The sequence below is a fragment of the Canis lupus genome, chromosome 8 (genome assembly GCF_011100685.1).
Source record: "Canis lupus familiaris isolate Mischka breed German Shepherd chromosome 8, alternate assembly UU_Cfam_GSD_1.0, whole genome shotgun sequence".
In the NCBI taxonomy this organism is placed as follows: Eukaryota; Metazoa; Chordata; class Mammalia; order Carnivora; family Canidae; genus Canis; species Canis lupus.
The window spans coordinates 26,984,310-27,003,234 of NC_049229.1; the positions used below are offsets into that span (position 1 = coordinate 26,984,310).

General features: G+C 40.8%; 2 protein-coding genes across 2 annotated transcripts in view; one reads left to right on the top strand and one right to left on the bottom strand.

Annotated features, from left to right (window-relative positions):
- Positions 1-19: 19 nt before the first annotated feature.
- Positions 20-10,429, top strand: DMAC2L (distal membrane arm assembly complex 2 like). The gene is made up of 5 exons (XM_038544668.1): positions 20-132; positions 7,451-7,562; positions 8,466-8,674; positions 9,247-9,418; positions 10,300-10,429. The coding sequence occupies exons 2-5, from the start codon at positions 7,456-7,458 to the stop codon at positions 10,412-10,414; spliced, it is 603 nt and encodes a 200-aa protein (XP_038400596.1). The 5' UTR covers positions 20-132; positions 7,451-7,455; the 3' UTR covers positions 10,415-10,429.
- Positions 10,430-11,526: 1,097 nt separating this feature from the next.
- The window catches only part of CDKL1 (cyclin dependent kinase like 1), a 56,449-nt gene continuing 49,050 nt past the window's right edge, over positions 11,527-18,925 (bottom strand). The window contains exons 8-10 of the mRNA XM_038544667.1: positions 16,678-16,734; positions 15,321-15,476; positions 11,527-13,554 (exon numbers count right to left, since the gene is read on the bottom strand). Of these exons, the coding sequence (XP_038400595.1) occupies positions 13,447-13,554; positions 15,321-15,476; positions 16,678-16,734 (321 nt within the window). The 3' untranslated portion in view covers positions 11,527-13,446. The remainder of the gene's footprint in view (positions 13,555-15,320; positions 15,477-16,677; positions 16,735-18,925) is intronic.

Consider the following 18,925-nt stretch of genomic DNA (forward strand, 5'->3'; position numbering starts at 1 on the left):
CAAGGGCCAATCGAGCGCGCACCTTCGCCCCACGTGGGAGCGGCGCCAGTGGCCAATGAGCGCGCGCGGCGGAGGGCGAAGGGCAGGCCGGCGGCGCCGAGGACGCGGGGCGCGCTCGCCTCCTCCTGCGCTGTGAGTAGCGGAGCTGGGCCCTGAGCGAGGCGGCGGCGGGCGGGTGGCTGCGCTCCGCTCTGCGCTTTCCCTCTCCCGCTGTTGGGCTGGCGGGAAAGCTGGTCCGTCGACTCGCGCGTCCTCGGTCCTCGCCGCCCAGCGTCCTCGGGATTTGGGGAGAAGGTCTGGGCGTGACTGGGGTGACGGGCCCGGCGGCCTCCCCGCCAGGCCCCCCTAGGCCCCCCCCACCCCCCGCTAGCTGGAGGCCGGCTGCGGGCCGCGGGCCGCGGGCGGAGGCCCACCAGGGGCGGGGCCTGTCCCTCCCTAGCTCGGGGGCGGGACGGCCACGCCGGGCAGCCTGCAGCCTCCCGGACTTGTTTTTGAGCCGCTCCTGGCGGGGTCATTTCTTGGTGCTGTAAACAGCGAGCGTCTAGGAGAACCAGACGCGCGGTCTTCGCCGTCGTGTAACTGTCTGTTTCCTTATCTTAAACGCTGGGTGGAGACGGGGTTTTAAATATGCTGTGCGGGGCTGCGGACGCGCCTCCCTGGACCGCGCCCTTCACCCGGTGGTCCTATCCGTAAGGCGAGAGACGTGGGCTACGTAATCCCTAGACGACCTCCTGACCCTAAAGCTGTGTGATTCACCGTCACCGTGGCAGTTGAACACCTGTACTCTGTGCTTAGTGGCAGTTTTTGATTTTTAGGATCAGAACAGCTGAACACAGGGGCACCTGGGTGACTCAGTCGTTCAAGCGTCTGCCGTTGGCTCAGGTCATGATCCCGGGGTCCTGGGATCCAGCCCCACATGGGGGCTCCCCGCTCAGCGGGGCCCTGCTTTTCCTTCCCCCTCTCCCTCTGTCTGTAGCTCCCCCTGGTTGTGCTCTGTCGGTCAAATAAATACATAAAATTTAAAAATTAAAAAAAAAAAAACAGCTGAACAGAACAAAAATAGAATGTTAAAAACTTTATTGCTGGAAGGACTTTGAATTTGGTTCCAGCCCGTGGTCTGGTTGCTTGTGAATCTCATTTCACCTCTTTGCCTTAGTTCCTCCTCTGTGAACTAGGAGTAATAATGTCCCGCTTATAGGGCTGTTGTGTGGATTGCAGGAGATAAGGCTCATAGGTGTTTAGCACAGTGAAGTACAGTTGACTTTGAAGACCAAGGATTTGAACACTTAAAAGAGATATTTTTCAATAAGTCCCATACAGTAATACAAATGTATTTTCCTTGTGATTTTCTTAACATTTTTTCTCGTTTTTTTGTTTTGTTTTGTTTTGTTTTGTTTTTTAAAATTTTATCCATCCCTTCGTGAGAGATACATACAGAGAGAGACAGAGGCATAGGCAGAGGGAGAATCAGGCTTTCTGCGGGGAGCCCGATGAGGGACTCCATCCCAGAACTCCAGGATCACCTGAGCCAAAGGCAGAGGCTCAACCACTGAGCCACCCAGGTGTCCCTCTCTAGTTTACTTTATTATAATAATACAGTATATGATACATATAACATGCAAACTATGTGTTAACTATGTTATTAGGCTTCTAATCAAATGGGAAGCTGTGAGTAGTTAAATTTGAGAGTCAGAAGTTATATGCAGATTTTCAACCCCTGGAGTAGGGGGCGTTTTAATCCCTGTGTTTAAGGGTAAACTATACTGGATAAATGACTACTCTTATTATGTTTAAATAATTTTACTTTCTAGACAGTTGAATACTTTATTTATGAACACAAGGTAGAATGTTACCTGCTTTCCCCATTACAAATAAAAAAAGAGACGGTTGTTTGTTAAATTCATTTTTTTTTGTTTTGAGATCACTGTAGAGTCCTGCACAGCTATAAGGAACAATAGAGATCCTGGATATCCTTTACCCATTCTCCTCCAATGATAACATCTTGCAAAATTGTAGTGTAGTATGATAACTAGGAAATTGACATTGACACATTCCATTGATCTTATACACATTTCCCCAGTTTTACATTTGTGTATTTGGTTCTATGTAGGTTTTTTTTTTTTTTTTTTAAGGATTTTTAAAAATTTATCCATGGGAGGCAGAGACACAGGCAGAGGGAGAAGCAGGCTCCTCACAGGGAGCCTGACATGGGACTCCATCCTGGAACCCCAGGATCACACCCTGAGCCAAAGACAGGCCTTCAACCACTGAGCCACCCAGGTGTCCCTGATTCTACATAGTTTTTATCACATATGTAGATTGTCGTGTTGCCACCACAGTCAAGCTACAACACCCATCACCACAGGGATTCCTCCTGGTGCCCTTCTATAAATACACTTCATTCCTGCAAGGCACCCCTCCCCAGTCTATCTCCCTTTCTAAAATGTTGCCATTTTGAGCATGTTCTATAAACCGAATTACAAAGTATGTAAATTTTTGGATTAGCTTTTTTTTTTTCACTCAGCATAATCCCTTGAAATCCATCCAGATTGTTGCAAGTCTCAAGGGTTTATTCCTTATTGCTGAGTATAGTATTTCAAGGTATGAATATACCACAATAGGTTTAACCGTTCACCCTTCGAATGACAACTGAGTTCTAGTTTTAAGCTATTTGAAATAAAGCTGCTATGAACATCAGTATACTGCTTCTTGTGTGAACCTGTTTTTATTTACGTGGAATTAATGCCCGAGAGTCCAGTTGCTGGGTCATATAGGATAAGCACATGTTCAGCTTTGTAAAAAATTGCCAGACTGTTTTTACAAAGTGGCTGTGCCTTTATATGTCCTACCAGCAATGTTTGAGTAATCTAGTGTCTCCTTATCACCAGCAATTGGTGTTGTTACTATTTTTTATTTAACCATTCTGATAGGTAGGTAGTGGAGATGGTTATTTTTTTAGTTTGCACAAGATGTGGTGGATTTGTTATTAGGTTAAATACAGAATTATACATTTCTGTGGTCTGTGGTCAGACTTTCATGGGTCACTTGAACCGAAAGTAGTGACTTGTTTACCATATGATTTTGAGTACATGCTGCTTAGTTTAGCAAGGTGAAAAAACAATACACCTGCTCTTTGTATAAATTTTTTTTTCTGTTATCCCCTCGCCTAGGTTTGACTGTACATTAATTTGTTTCAATTAAGTGATTTCAAATCAAAAGCTCACCTTACATTCATACACCCCATGATGTCTTTAGTATGACATCTGTATTCATGTCCCTACCCTCAGCTGAATAGTCATGTTCATTTTCCATCTGTGTCAGAACCCATAAGGTGTTACTTCAATGAGCCCCCTGTGATGCTGGCCTAGGAATGACTTTGGGGAACTTTGTTTCCAATTCCTCAATTCCTAATGAATTCTTTAGTTCTATTTCACTAGACTTTACATACCTCAGGAATAAGAATTGGCATCAATATTGAGTAATCTGCAGTGAGGTGGGGCTATAATTTGGGGAAAGACTTTCCCAATTCCAATAACACCCCACCCCTCCAAATTTTATTTACCCTCAAAAACTAGTCCCCCCCCCCTTTTTTAAAAGATTTTATTTATTCATGAAAGACAGAGGCAGAGACATAGGCAGAGGGAGAAGCAGGCTTCATGCAGGGAGCCTGATGTGGGACTTGGATTCGGGACTCCAGGATCATGCCCTGAGCCAATGACAGAAAGTCAAACCCTGAGCCACACAGGCATCCCCAAAAACTAGTTCTTTAGTTCAGTCTTTTGACCCATTTAGCCATCACTTTGAATAGCCCTGATAAGTAAAAACAGAACTTCCACTTAAACAAAACAAAAAAAAAAAAACTTACTCTTTTTATGCAAATAGGGGAACTCTCAACCAAACCTACTCAGAGACATTTTGTGTATATACTATTTTGAATTAAACCTTAGAAGTCTGGCCTCCTCTAAGTAACAAGCAAAATTGTAATTTTTAGAAATGTGCTCCAAGCCAGGTTCTGATAGTAATGAAGGAGCTTTTTAAAATGATTTTAGGGGCGGCCCTGGAGGCTCAGCGGTTTAGTGCCGCCTTTGGCCCAGGGCCTGATCCTGGAGTCCCAGGATCGAGTCCCACATCAGGCTCCCTGCATGGAGCCTGCTTCTCCCTCTGCCTGTGTCTCTGCCTCTCTCTCTTTCTCTGTGTCTCTCATGAATAAATAAATAAAATATTTTAAAAATAAATTTTAAAAATAATAATGATTTTAATTTCTGGATTATTTATTGAAAAAATAATTTAGTGGTTATTTTTCTTAACTTGCTGTTAACTTTTTTTTTTTAATCATTAGAGCTAAATTCACCAACTCACCACTAGAGGTCTCCTCTTTCCTTATAGAAACCATTCCCAGAGGTTGCTGCTTAAATTCATCTGAAATTTCTAAAATCAATTAGCACAGGCACATTTGAGAATGTAAAAACCTACCAATTAATTTTTTTCCTTTGTTGCCAAGGAAAAATTTTCTTAAATTATTTAAAATATAACATCTAATACTTTTAGAGACCATAGTGGGAATAAGGTTAGCCTTTCCTTTAAGCTGATATATGAGGTAAACAAAAGTGAATCAAGTACTCGATTTTCACAGACCACTAATTTACCCGGTTAATAACAGTCTCTCTGATTTTGCCTTTCTCTATGGAAATATATCAACCACTGAAGACTACTAATTGGCAAATATTTATTAAATTTTTTCATTAGGGGGATGGAAATGTGCTAGGTGCTATGAAAAATGAAAATGAGTAAGATGTGATCCTTGCTCTCCTTTTTGCTCTGCATACTTTTTTTTCTGCCTAACTTGAAACCCTTAATTATCCTTTAAGCCTCATCTCAAAAGACACCTCCAGGGTGAAGCCTCTTCACTTCCTCCTCTAGGCTTTCACAGAATTTGTTCATACCTCTATTAAGACATATTGCATGCTATTTATTTGTTTATATGTTGTCTATCATACTAGACTACATTCTATGAGGACAAGGAACTTTGTCTTTCTCCTCTGTTGTTTTTTTAATCTTACCATTGTATCTCTGGCACTAAGTATAGCAGACATTCAATAAATATTTATTGAGTGAGTGAATGGATGGATGGAGATGGCATTTGAATAAGCTCTTGAAATTCCACGGGATGGGAATGGGGTGTGTGCGTGGGGAAGTAAATAGAACAGCCTAATTGGATGCTGGAAAGCTCAGATAAATGAGATTGGCAGCCAGTGGAGTTATCAGAGGTGGGCATAGGTGGAGAGAGATTTAACAAAAAGCTAGGAAGGGCTGAGAACAAGAGAGTGATAGCGGGGAGGTTTTGGGAATGAAGGCAGATGATGGTGGAAAAGAGATGAAGAGGGAAGATGGTTCCAGCTTCTGTCCTCAGACTTCATCTCTCACTGTTCTAGAACCTCAACATCTTCGATCACTCCTCGGTTCTAAGGTGGTTCCCACTCAGACCTCTTTCTTGTCTCTTTATTCCCCAGTTCTAGTACCATCCAGGACTGAGGAAAAAGCCATGGACTGGTGGGAAGAAGAACTAGGTTCAAGTTTCAATGCTGCCACCAATTAGCTATGAAACATTGAGGAAGTCCTTTTAAATGTATGCATTTATTAATACCCCACCTTGTTCCAGAAGGGATTTAGAGTGTCAGCAAGTTACTTGATATCAGGGCTTCAGTTTCCTCATCCCTAAATGGTCTAGGAGGTCTAAGTTCATTCCAGTTCTCCCACTTTGTGCTTCTGATTCAAATGATTTGTTGATTATCTCCACTTAGAAGTTCTGCTAACCCTTCATATTGAGAATATGAAAAACTGGGGATAGAGGTGGGGGAAACTACAATTTGCCCTCCTGACACTGATTTGTATTAATGGCATCACCATCCAACTGGTGACCTGAGACCAAAACTTAATGTCATGATGATACTAGCTATTCTAGCCCTTGCCCCAACATTTCAGTGAGCCATGTGGAATCCACCCTGTATTGTCATTCTCACTCTTTCCCCTACTTGGTCCTTTCCCATGGCCACATGTAGTTGAAACCCTTATTAGCTGTCTTTCTGTTCTGTTCTGTTGACCCTCAATCTTGATAATGTTGCTGAAGCATAGCTCTAACAGTGCCAGTGCTCTTTGCTAAAACCTCAGTGACTCACAACTACCTGCAGAACAGTCCAGACTCCCTTGCTGATCAGGCAAGATCCTTCCTGAGGTGACTGTGTAAATTGTCTGCCTCCTTTTCTCAGGATCCCCATGTACTAACCAAACTGAACTACAAAGTGCCTTGAACATTTCTGCCTCATCTAATCACCTGATGTACCTTCTGGCATTTTGCCTATTGAAATCATGGTCTGTTCTTATTTTAATTCTTTGAGGGATTTTTCAGGTTCTATCATTTATTTTAACTACCTGGTAACTTGTTTTAGCTCACTTCACCCAGCACTAAATTTTCAGCGACTCAAAGGCAGAAACCACATTTCATTTATCTTTGTTTTCCCCTGACTTAGCACACTACTAGAGAAACTTGAACTGAAATAAATCAGATTAAGACTCAGTTTAGAAATCACTTTCTCAACTCATGGTTATAAATTTTTACAGCTGGAAATCATCTGAGCAAATCATCTTATTTTACAAGTGAGAAAACCAGGGGTCAGTGAGGTGAAGCTACTTGCCCAGTCCTTCCTAGCTTCCCTTGCACAATTCTTTGTTTGCACTATTCTGGTGATACTATGTGCAGCCTTGGCATAGAAAATTCTGTTTTCGGGGATCCCTGGGTGGCTCAGTGGTTTCGCGCTTGCCTTTGGCCTGGAGTGCGATCCTGGAGTCCTGGGATCCAGTCCCGCGTCAGGCTCCCTGCATGGAGCCTGCTTCTCCCTCTGCCTGTGTCTCTGCTTCCCTCTCTCTCTCTCTCTCTCTCTCTCTCTCTATATATATATATATATATATATAAAATCATGAATAAATAAAATAAATCTTAAAAAAAAGAAAATTCTTTTTTCATGTCTCCTCTCCCTTCCTGGATATAAGCGTCTTAACCTCAACACATTTCTCCCTAGGTGATTTCAGTTTGTCATTTTGATGTTGGAAATGTAGACTGGGAGTAGAGCTGGTTTCAGCAAATGTGTAGGTTCACTGCCTGCATGGCCATCTGGTGGCAACACTGCAGGCTGACTCCAGTTGAGGGTTGAAGAGTGAAACTTAACATTAGGCTGGAAGGAACCTTAGGGACCGTCCAATCCAGCCCCTCTTTTCTGTAGGAAAAAAAAAAAAAAACAGGAGTGTCTTGCTCAATAACTCTGAGTGGCAAATGACTCACCAGCTTTGCTGGCACAAGAGCATTGACTTTGAGGTTGTAAAGTAAGTTTACTGTATGTATGGGACTCTGATTGCCAGCTGATGATCTAATATGAATACTATTTTGTGTGTCTAGATCAAATGATGCTGTTTGGAAAAATTTCCCAGCAGTTGTGTGGCTTAAAGAAACTCCCATGGTCATGTGACTGCAGAAACTTCTGGGGCTGGTTGAATGCAGTGTTTAATAAGTAAGTTACTCCAGCTAAAGTGAAGAAACATGGGGATTATTACAGCTAGATGAGTTCCCAGTAGCTAATTGGTTATTTCTTGTATTTCAAATGCTTTTTTGTACAGTGTGTGAGATATGATCCTAATTTGTTTAAAAACCAAACATACATAGAAACATTGAATAAAGACCAGAAAAATAGATTACAAAGTATTAATTGACCAGGTTGCAGGATTTCAGTGATTTTTCTTATTTGTCATTTTGATGCCTTTCAAGCTGTCTAAAATGAAAATATATTATTTTTTGTAACCAGAAAAGCTTACCGAATGTGATTTTAGAATATTCTCTGGCTTCTTAATTAGCCTTTTGAATACTACCAAGGGGACTCAAGTTTTTCAAAAAGCAGGTGGCATGCTTCGAAACACCATTTTGAAACTAATGGAACTAATCTCCTTGTTGCTTAATGTAACATTAACACCACTAACTAGAGAAAACAGCATATGTAGAAATTAATAAATATCACTTAATGAGATTAATTTGAACATGGACTCAAATTATTCCCTTTTATATTTTATCATTAATAAAAACAATAACCAAGTGTGGTCATTCACTCACTACGTAGTTCCTGAGTACCTCCTGATGTCAAGCACGGTGCTACATATGAATCAATGAAGACTCACATCTGCCTGATAGCTCATGTAAAAATAATAGGCCTTGACAAGAGTTCATTTGGAAACAAAAACAAGGTAGCAGGAAGAGCCAGCATATGTTGTTTTTTTCCCCATGGCTCTCACTAATATACTTATCTCCCTCCTTAGTCATTTGAAAGGAAAAGTTATTGAAGTGCCTTATTTATGTTGATGACTAGAGTTAATCAGCTAGTGATCACACTAAAAACTGACTGCTTTTGTTGTCCTGCCAACAGAGTGGATCACGAACGCATTCGGGATGTGGGACCCGACCGGGCAGCATCTGAGTGGCTGCTGCGCTGCGGCGCCATGGTGCGCTACCACGGCCAGGAGCGGTGGCAGAAGGACTACAACAACCTCCCCACAGGACCTCTGGACAAATACAAGATTCAGGCGATTGATGCCACGGACTCTTGTATCATGAGCTTTGGATTTGATCACTTGGGTAACTACCCTGTCATTGCTTCTGGGAAATGTAGGTGATTTGCAGTGACATTTTGTTACAGTGGATTCACTGTTAGAGTCATAAGTGTGTCCTTTTTGCCCTTTCCAGTACAATCCAGTCTTTTTTCCTGTGTGTGACTTTTAAAACTTATATAGAGGTTACAAACACTTTCTTCGCTCTTCTCCTTCATTAAGCTTGTCTCTACATGCCTTTATTTTGTGTTTATTGGTTTAAAATTCAAGGCCATGTTTACCAAACTATTTTTGTCAAATTTCTGTCATCTGAGAAACCCTCAATAGTGTAAGAATTATTATACCCATACAGCTTCTGCTTGTATGGCTTTTTTCCCTCTAATACATGGGCATCTGATTACAGAATGGTCCTGTCCATCAGTACAACCTGTATAGTGAATACCTTGTATGGTTAATAGGGTCACTAATCATCCAAGTCTTACAAGGGACTAAAAGGTTTTCCGGAACATAGGATTTTCCGTCTAAAACCAGAAGAGTCCTGGCCAAACTAGTTATTTTAATAGTAGAGCAGATTCTTAAAATGTACCTTTTATCTCCCAGAGGGCCTACAGCATGTTGAAAAAATAAGACTATGCAAGTGTCATTATATTGAGGATAACTGTTTGGAGAGACTTGGTAAACTTGAAAATTTACAAAAAAGCATATTGGAAATGGAAATAATTTCATGTGGGAATATCACAGACAAAGGCATCATGGCTTTATATCACTTAAGGTAAGTGGTCAGTGCTAAAATGGAAACTTAACCATATAGGTCAAAATGAATAATTAGAATTTAAATTAAAACAATTTTTTTTAGTATATGTGCTGCTGAAGTGAGCACAAAACAAAAATTTTTAAAGTAAACTCTACCCCAATGTGGGGCTCGAACTCACAACCCTGAGATCAAGCATTGCATGCTCTTATCAACTGAGCCAGCCATTTGCTATATGCTTCCTCTCAATGTTTTAAAGCATTTTTCCCCATATTCTGACAGTAACCTCAGTATCACAGGAAGTTTGAGAAATTTTAAGTTTTTGTTTTTGTTTTTTTATTAATTTCTGTACCCATTGTGGAGCTCAAAGCCACAACCCCAAGATCAAGAGTCGCATGCTCTTACAAATAAGCCAGCCAGGAATTCCCCTCACCTTTTACTTTTAAGCTTATTTCTTTTTAGCAGAGAAATTTTAAACATTAGAACCAAAAGTGGTAGATTATCTCTTACATTAGTTGAGGCTTTGAGGTGTTATCTTTTAGTAACTTTAAGAACTTCCCTAATTTTTTTTCCTTTCTAGAGTAAGATTCATTTTTTGTATTTCTCATGCAAAGGATTTCTATGCCATAATACATATACAGTATTTGGAAAGATTCAGCTAGAATTATTGATGTAATTCAGAACGATTAAACTTCCCAAGGTCTGGCTTGGTTCCTAGCATGAATTTCATTTAAAGTAGCACTCTTAAAATGGCTGTTCTAAGAGTCATTTTGAAAGTACAGTGTGATATAAATGCATTCTGTGTGTAATTTTTTCTAAAAGCCATTAACTAGGGTTTATTTTTAATGCTTTAAGAGTAAAGGCCAAAATGAGGTCACATTTTTTTCCTTTTCTTTTTGCAGAAACCTCAAGTATTTGTTGTTAAGTGATCTTCCTGGAGTAAGAGAAAAAGAAAACCTTATCCAAATCTTTAAGACAGCACTGCCTTCTTTGGAACTAAAATTAGACTTGAAGTAAAATAATAATATTCAATAAGTGTCTTATTTCAATATAAAGTATCATTTGAAATTGTTGGTTCTAAACAGCAATAACTATTTTGTAATCATCCACAGACCGTAAGGATGTCATATCATGACATTCCAGAAGCAGAGTCCATCATGTAGAAAATAAATATTCAGACATGACTCACTGAAGGTACTAGGTTGGAAGAAAAAAAACTTATGCACATTAAGTCATTTTAAGAGAAAATGGAAACCAGGTAGCAGTTTAATTCTAATATATTCCTCATTTTATATACATATCTATATAGATAACTCTTGATGTAGATACTGACATAGAGTTCTTTAATGTGATTTAAATGTGCAACATAAATGTGCCATAAATGGGCATCTGGGTGGCTCAGTAGGTAGAAGCATCTGCCTTCTGCTCGGGTCATGATCCCAAGGTCCTGGGATCGAGCCTTGCATGGGGCTCCCTGCTCAGCAGGAGTCTGCTTCTCTCTCTGTCCCACACACTGCTTGTTCTCTCTCTCTCTCCCCGTCTCTATCTCTCAAATAATAAAATCTTTTAAAAAAATAAGTGCACAAAACAGATATTCTTTATCAGAAATTTATATTACTGTTACCTTTTAAAATTATTGAAGAATGTTACTATACATGTACAGTTATGAAAAACTGAAAGCTAAATTTCAGATTCATTGGTGGAGTGAATTATGAAAGGCGGTTGGTAGTTGAAGTATTCATAATGCTTCCCAGGATTTGCATGCATTTCTCATGACCCTCATTCCTGTGTTCTTTATAACATGCACCTTTCTCTGAATGAATACTCTCTGCCTAATTTGTCTATTTTGTAAGCTTACTCTGAGGTTTTATTAAAACTAGACATGAAGACTTGACTGAATTCTAATAGTTTTGCTGACTGCAGTAGAACAGAGGAAATGATCATGAAGACCAACACAGTTACACTTATGTTTTGCTTAAATTAAAATATTGCATTGAATAGAGAATCTTAATTAGAAACTAATTTTTATTCCCCATATTTTGGATACTGCTTCCTATGAGCTCAGGGACATCAAAAAGAAGTATAAGCACAAAATTCAATTTATATCTAGAAAGCAATGACGAAGAATATCATAAACAGATAAAAACAGATCTTTATTTTTACCTGCTTGAAATGGCTCTGGTTCTTTTACTGTTAACTTGTAGATTTCTGTATGTTTGGTTTGAACATTCAGCTCTTGACTTGACAGGAAATAATTTTAAAATAAACACTGTATGATGCAGCCTTCGGATAGAAAAATGAATTTCAGTTGTGTTTAGAAGAGAGGCTTATGTAAATAGCACATACCATAAATGATATACCATCTACAAATAAAATTGCCACTGTCAACTATAAAGGCAGAAAACAGAAAATTAAAAAAAAAAAAAAAGGCCTAGGCTATAGACCAGTGTCCTGTGAAACAGTGGTGATTCCATGCTGAACGAAAGGTTACAGCTACAGTTAAATCAAGCATTAGTACACATTTAATACAACTCATTAGAAAAAAATGAACGCTTCCATCTCCAATTTGTTTGATTTTTGTGTGGTGAGGCAACTGATTCACTACAATTTAGTCTGGAACTACTTTTGTATTCTGAATGGTTTTCTATAGAACTACTGAATGAATTAGGCAGTTACAGTCATCTGCCTCGTCAAGTGCGTTGTTTGGGTTAAAAAGGAAAAGAGAAAATGTAAACTAGTCACAGAAGTGGGATGGCCTTCCTTGTCATTTGAATCCAAGCCCCATAAGAAGAATTAGATGATGCTAGGACTAGTCTTTAACCCATTGTCAGCTCTTTGCAAGAAGCTACATACATCAGAAGCCTTAGGATATTAAACTGGCTGGAGTAGCCAAAATGATTGAGCAGATGCCCAAGTTTGATGAGTTAACTCAGCAGTAACTGAATAAAGTCAAATGCTGTCATGAAGGAAGTTACTGTAGCAGTAAACTAGTAAGAGCACAGAGGCAATGTTTTGAAGATAAAGTAAAATACACTCCCAAAACCACAGCTGGGAACCAGTAAGGGAACAGCAGTAGCACATCAACCAAAACTGGCAATGAGCTTTCAAGAAACAGACGTGAGCTTCATGTTGCCCTTGTGTTCAAGGGACGAGGGTGAAAAGCTTTTGAAATAGGAGCGGTAGAGTAAAAGTTAATTATATGTCATCATTTTAAGTACCACGATACAAAACTAGGAATTTTGGACTACTTGTTATCAGTTCTTAGCATAGTATAAATATGTGTACACACGTATGTAGGTATGTATACTATACATACATATAGTACAAAGGTGTATTTCAGGGAAAATATCAGTTTACAACCTAACATCTTTCATGATCCAAGTAAAAACTCATAAGCAATTTCTTCCAGAACCCAGAACACTATAGTCCTGCCTCTAGATCTGTCTCTCAAGTCGGCGACTGAGCTGGAGAGAATGAAGAACTAATTACTTTCAGGCTGATAGTCTCAGTTCCCATTAAGTCTGTAGATCTTGTTCTACCCACTGACTGCCTTGGTCAGCTGCCAGGCAGGCTTCACACCATGGTTTGCAGGGGGAATTGGGTCACCTGTAGATGGGTTATGTAAACCCATCTTGCCTGCAAAAATGACGAAGATGCATCCTTTACTACAAGGTAAAGATAAAAGCATATGTAAAAATGCCTACAAACATTAAAAACATAAGCAAATAGATTTTGTTATGACAATCCATGATTTTAAGTATTTTGAACAACTCTTAAATATTCCAAAAATGTTTTAAACTATAAAAATTAAGAGAGCAAGCAGAAAATAGAATTTTAAGCATTTTGATTTCAGGAACTAAAACTCTTCTTGAATATGATGACAGTCTGAAAAGGCAGGGGATAGGACTCAAGGCAGAAGCGCTACAAGAAAAATACATAAGGGTGTTTTGTAATTCATTAACATTGTGAGTGTTTTCAAGCAAATGTACATGTTTTGTTTTCTTCAAATTACTGATGAATTCCTTTTTCATCTTCCATATCCAAGCTCCTTAAATGTTTGGAAAATGGTAGTTAAGTTTCTTCATATTCCAGTAGTACTTCTTATTATCCAGAGCTGGAAGGAAGCCACTGCTAGTTAGCTGAGGTAGGCACTGCAACTGCAATTACAAAACACAGGATTAGGTTCAATGCCAAGCACTCTTTTCGTTATTGAGAACATCTCACAAAAGAGGTAAATAAGTCCGTTTTTCAGCACAAAAATACTTTTTCTGTACAGAATCCAGGACCTAAGGGAGGACAAAATGTTTACATTTGTTCTCTTTTTCCTTTTAAAGATTTATCTTGTTAAAAGATTGTATTTATTTGTTCATGGGAGACAGAGAGAGGCAGAGACATAGGCAGAGGGAGAAGCAGGCTCCCCGTGGAGAGCCCAATGTGGGACTGACCCCAGGACCCTGGGATCATGCCCTGAACTGAAAGCAGATGCTTAACCACTTAGCCACCCAGGTGTCCCTTAAAAATTTGTTTTATATTAAGCAAGACATGCACATTCTAGAAAATTTAGAGAATATGAAAAAGAAGGAAAAATTGACATGAACATTATTGGAAAAAAGACCTAGATCTACAGGAGGTAAGAGCCTGCTGGGACCTGAGGGATCATTTAAAGCAATGCTTGGTCTGAGAAGCAAAGAAAACTGATGCCTGGAGCACTTTAATTTGCCCCCTTTCCCTTTAGTTAAAAAGGCAAAACTGTTCCCTCCATGCTCCCAGAAAATGTTTGAATTTATTGTCAGTGTCAAATGAAAGTAAGGAGAACATAAAAAGAAATATAATTATACTATATGGCCTTAGGTATCTGAAAAGCAGTTATTTTTTAGCATTTCAAACAGTTGTATCCTTCCAGTCCTATATGCAAGACATCAACTAGTGGGTTTCCCTTCTTTCAAGTAGAAATATTCCCACCAAGACCCTTTACTCTTGAACACAAAGGAACAGCAAGCTAAGTGGTAACTCTGGGCTTGGGGGCCATTGTCTATTCTGGCCTGTATTGCTACCTGGGTCATACACGACAGAGAATAAAACAAAGCTTTCTTAATTTTGTAACTCAGGTCTGTCTATCTTAGGACCCCACAGTTCATGCTGCCCCTGATCCGTCGGATTGTCCATCCTCTTCTTTCCTCCAAACTTCACATACATATCCCCCAGATGCCATTCAGCACGCTGCATGGGGGGGCTGCCAAGGGAAAAATCATTTATAGAGGAAGGGCTACCTAAGCAGATCCAGAAGGGACCAGGAGTAGCCAACTCCTCTCAGTCCATTCTCAATTACTACAGCTATGGGCTTACAACAGGACACCGAATGTAAGGCTATTTTGCGGACTTCATACCAGTCCCGTCTCTCCACGGGCTGCCGTGGGCAGCGTGGACGCTCTCCTGTAAGATAGGCTGTTCTGCTGATATCACCGAGAGCACTGCTCGCCGCACCTGCCTGGCCAAGGCTGACCATTAGAAGACTGGGGGCGAAACGGTGCCATTTGGGGATGACCCTAGGAGGTGAGTCAACACTGAAAGTAACGTGATGACAGCGAGCTGCCGGGGACAAATCGGATTTCGTTCTCCAAAGTACAAAGAGCACGCTCAGCGGGACTCACGCCCGTGGACCTGCCTGAGACCTGTGCTCACGCGCCCCGGCCGCTCTGAGCGGCTCCGAGCCGCAGGGCAGGGGCGCCTTCGGGACCGAGCGACACGGGCCTCGGAGGCAGGTGCGTCTGGCGCCCTTTGTCCTCGTGCTGGGACGAGGGTGCTGGAGCTGCAAGCCGCCGCCGCCACCTCAAGGAGAGGTGCAGACTGCACCAGGTGGCCGGCGTGAGACCACTCGAAACTGCAGCCCGGGGGCTTCTGTAAAGCAGTGCCCCACTTTTACCCCAGGCAGGTGCTTTCGGCTCTGTCGTAGGGTCTTCCTTGTGGGTCTGTCAAGTTCTTTGGCCGAATCCCCCGTTTCTCTCATGCTGTCAAAATAGGGGTGCTGCAACAGCTGTTCACAGGTCAGCCTCTCAGCAGGATTCATGTGGAGACAGCCCTGAAAGGACAGAGAAGTCCCCATTCTTACTTCTTTAAAATTGTATTAACTTATTCAGATCGTTTTTCTTCTTTGACAGATCAAACCCTTCAGGTGGGAACAGGAAGGGGGAAAAGTAGGAAAAACACACCAATTATGATTTCAGTTCCTCCCACAAATATTCCTAAATGGGTAACCACACAATAAGTAAATAGTTTCTAGAAATGGTAACAAAAAATCCTTTTCCCCAGGAGGCAGTTCTGTTGTGGAGGCAGTTGGTGCTCTGCCCTGAGGGAGTAGGAGATGATTTTTGAGCTTGTCTCAGTATCCAACTGGAATAATCCACTTAACCAGTTTGGTCCCTTGTACATACTTTGTAAAAATTAGGGTTGTTGGTTTTTTTTTTTTTTAATTAGGGTTTTTATTTTAAAAAATAATACCTACATGTGGTAAAAATAAAATTCATACAGAACACAGCAAAGCCTCCTCACCACTCTAGTTCTTCCCGTTCCCCCTTCTAGATTCAGCTACTCCTTTTTCTCTGGTATATTCTTCCAGAAATAACCTATGCATTACAGGATATATATGCATGCGTGGAATGAGAGGCATAATATACATGCCTTTATATTACATCATTCTTAACCATTTGCTTTGTCATTAAGTAGGCCGTAGGGCTCATACTTGGATAGATTAAATCTCACAATTACATACCCCAAGGAACTGTCTCAATTTTTAAAATTATAAAGGCATTGGTAAATATACAGTTTGAAACGGATGGAGCATGGATTGTAACTTGCACGTGTTTTACTTGGTACTCGACTTTACATAAGAGCTATATATATCTGAAAATCGCAGTTTTAAAATCAAAACCAACTTCAAATATACTAGGGGGGTTGGCTATTTAAATGGATCCTATGGCCCAACAGTTTTTGAAGAAAAGGATCCCTTGGTAAATAAAGCAAGTACTATCCTCTGAAATTTCTATTTTCTGCAAACTTAGACTTCAAATACAGAGCGTTGGGTTTATTTAAAGTGGAAAACGCCTACAGATGTTTTCCTTATAACTGAATGTGAACAAAAATTGAAAGTCCACTTTTCAAAGGAGAAGGAGAATTCTAAAAGGAACACTTTTCCATTCGTGGAAACTGACATAAATCATTCAGACTCCCCAGTGACACCAGCTACTGTGTGCTTCCTGGTCTGTTAGAAGCTATGATTTTACCTTCAAGAGCCCGAGGGCAGGATAAGAGATGTTTGGAAATTTTAATTCAAGTGGTTCCTGTTTTAAAAAGAAGAAAAGAAAAGGGGTTTTATTTACAGTATGTGTTTAAAGATAAGGTGACCTCAGACTGAATGTCTTCTGAGTGAGAAAAGCATCTTCCTGGCACCACCTTTCTTGCCTCCTCCACCCTCTGCCCACCTACCTCCCAGCTGAAACAACCTCCTATGCCTGTTTCACAAGCTCCTCTCTCCACCTCCAAATTTCTCTTCTAATGTTCCTCCTCACCGCTCCCTTCACTTCCCGGAGAACTGACGCAGGTAGCAAATTATGATAGAACATTAATGAAAGAAGGAAATTCACTTTGTGTAGCAACTGTTATTTCCTTTATTCTGCCTCCATTTATGTAACTTGCCTTTCCTCAGAATAATTTTTGGTATTTATATTGGCATTTAAAAGAGCTCCTAATTTTTGCATTTATTGACAGTTACATAAAGGAAGCTTCAAAATAGATTTTTTTCCCTACTTAGGTGAACAGATGCTTCTAGGTTTTTCTGGAATAAACACTATTTCCTCCTCCCACAAGAGCCTGCTGTTTCCCTGTTCATCCTACTGTTTTTAAAAGAGTCTCCAGGGCAGACATTTGTCAATCTCCCTTTGGCCATATAAGGCTATTTTGCTCCAGTCACATGCTGGAGACAATCAGGAATCACAAGCACTATAAAGCAGGAGGAATGCTCAATGTCAGGCGGATGGACAGGCCAGTTAAAGAGATATGTCACTAACGGAGGCTAATTAAGGAGGGCAGCTGGAGTGCACTGTATGCATAAAAAGATGGCAGTTGTGAGTCCTGGCCAGAGTAACTGGCCAGGCTCATCTAATGAAATACGACTCTGGGTGCTATGCACAGAGTTATTCTGCACAGGGAACCAGCCCCCAACAACCAAATTCTGAGGGTGCACTTACTAATCACTGATGAGGGTAAGAGCTAAGAGCCTCTGTTTTAGAGCTCCCTAAGACCACCAGGAAAAAAAATCCTACAGCAGATTTGTATGAGAACCTTGAGAGTAGCCTTCTCCTCCAACCCCCACCCCCTTATCTTACATATTTCTCTTGCTATTTCTGTGTTAAATCTGAGCACTGCTGGGGGATTGACATGACACTGCTGACACTGCGCTCTGCTGTCTCAGCAACAAGGCCTGGGATGAGGCCGGCTGGTTGGCTGTGATATGAGGCCATCCTGCCTGCTTAGCCGGTTTCCCGGTGCCAGAAGCCAGCAGGCCTCCCTCTAGCAGGGTGAGCGACCAGCAGAGGGCCTCAGGCACAGATGTTCAACGCGGGCAGCCCCCGCACTGCTTCTTCCTGTGTTTCTGTCAACAGGAAATCCCCTGCAGGACAACCTCTGGGAAACCTTGGGAAGCTTTTTACATGGATGAAGCCTGGGTTGTTTCTGAGTCTTCACTGGTAGACGAGAGAACAGGAAATCACTAAGGGATATTTAGTGTGGAAATGGGAATGTCCAGGTCACAAGGGAGCCAGCTGGGTCACCTCCCATATGCCAGGTGTCATTCCTGCCTCTCTGGCCCAGCATACTCCCAGCATGACCCACTTTTCCTATTCCTAGTGGTGTAGGGGAAGGAGGCAGTGGGGAGGGTGAGAGCCTCCAACTGTGGGACAAGCCAAGAGGCTGAGCGAACAGAGAGCTTGAATGGAACTGGACAGAACTTCCATCTGGAAATTGAGCAATCGGAGGCTTAGTTTCAATTCAAAAGTACCCTCCTTAGACAGTAGAAACTCATGACTTCACAAATCTTAATTATGTTCTGAAATATTTTTGATTATAATACAGCCTCATTCGAAGACATTCAAAAAATATTTTAAAAACATAAGGAAAGAAAGAAAACACACCACCACAAAGAGATACCCAGTGTTAATATTTTGGTCTATATCCTGGCAACCATTTGTTTCACAAATGTTAAAAGCTTTGCATGATTTTCCAGAAGTTGCCATGTTATTTTTTTATTTATATATGTAAATATATGTATACATGAATTGTGTATTTATCAAACATTTGTTAATATGTTGTCAAATTATATATACTGTTTTATAGCCTTTTTTTAAAACTTAACCATACATTGGGAACTTTTTTTCAGATGAATACAAATAAATCTAATTCTTTGTACTGGCTATGTGGTATTTCTATAGTAAGAATATACCATAACTTACTTAATGAATCCCCTGCTGATGGAAC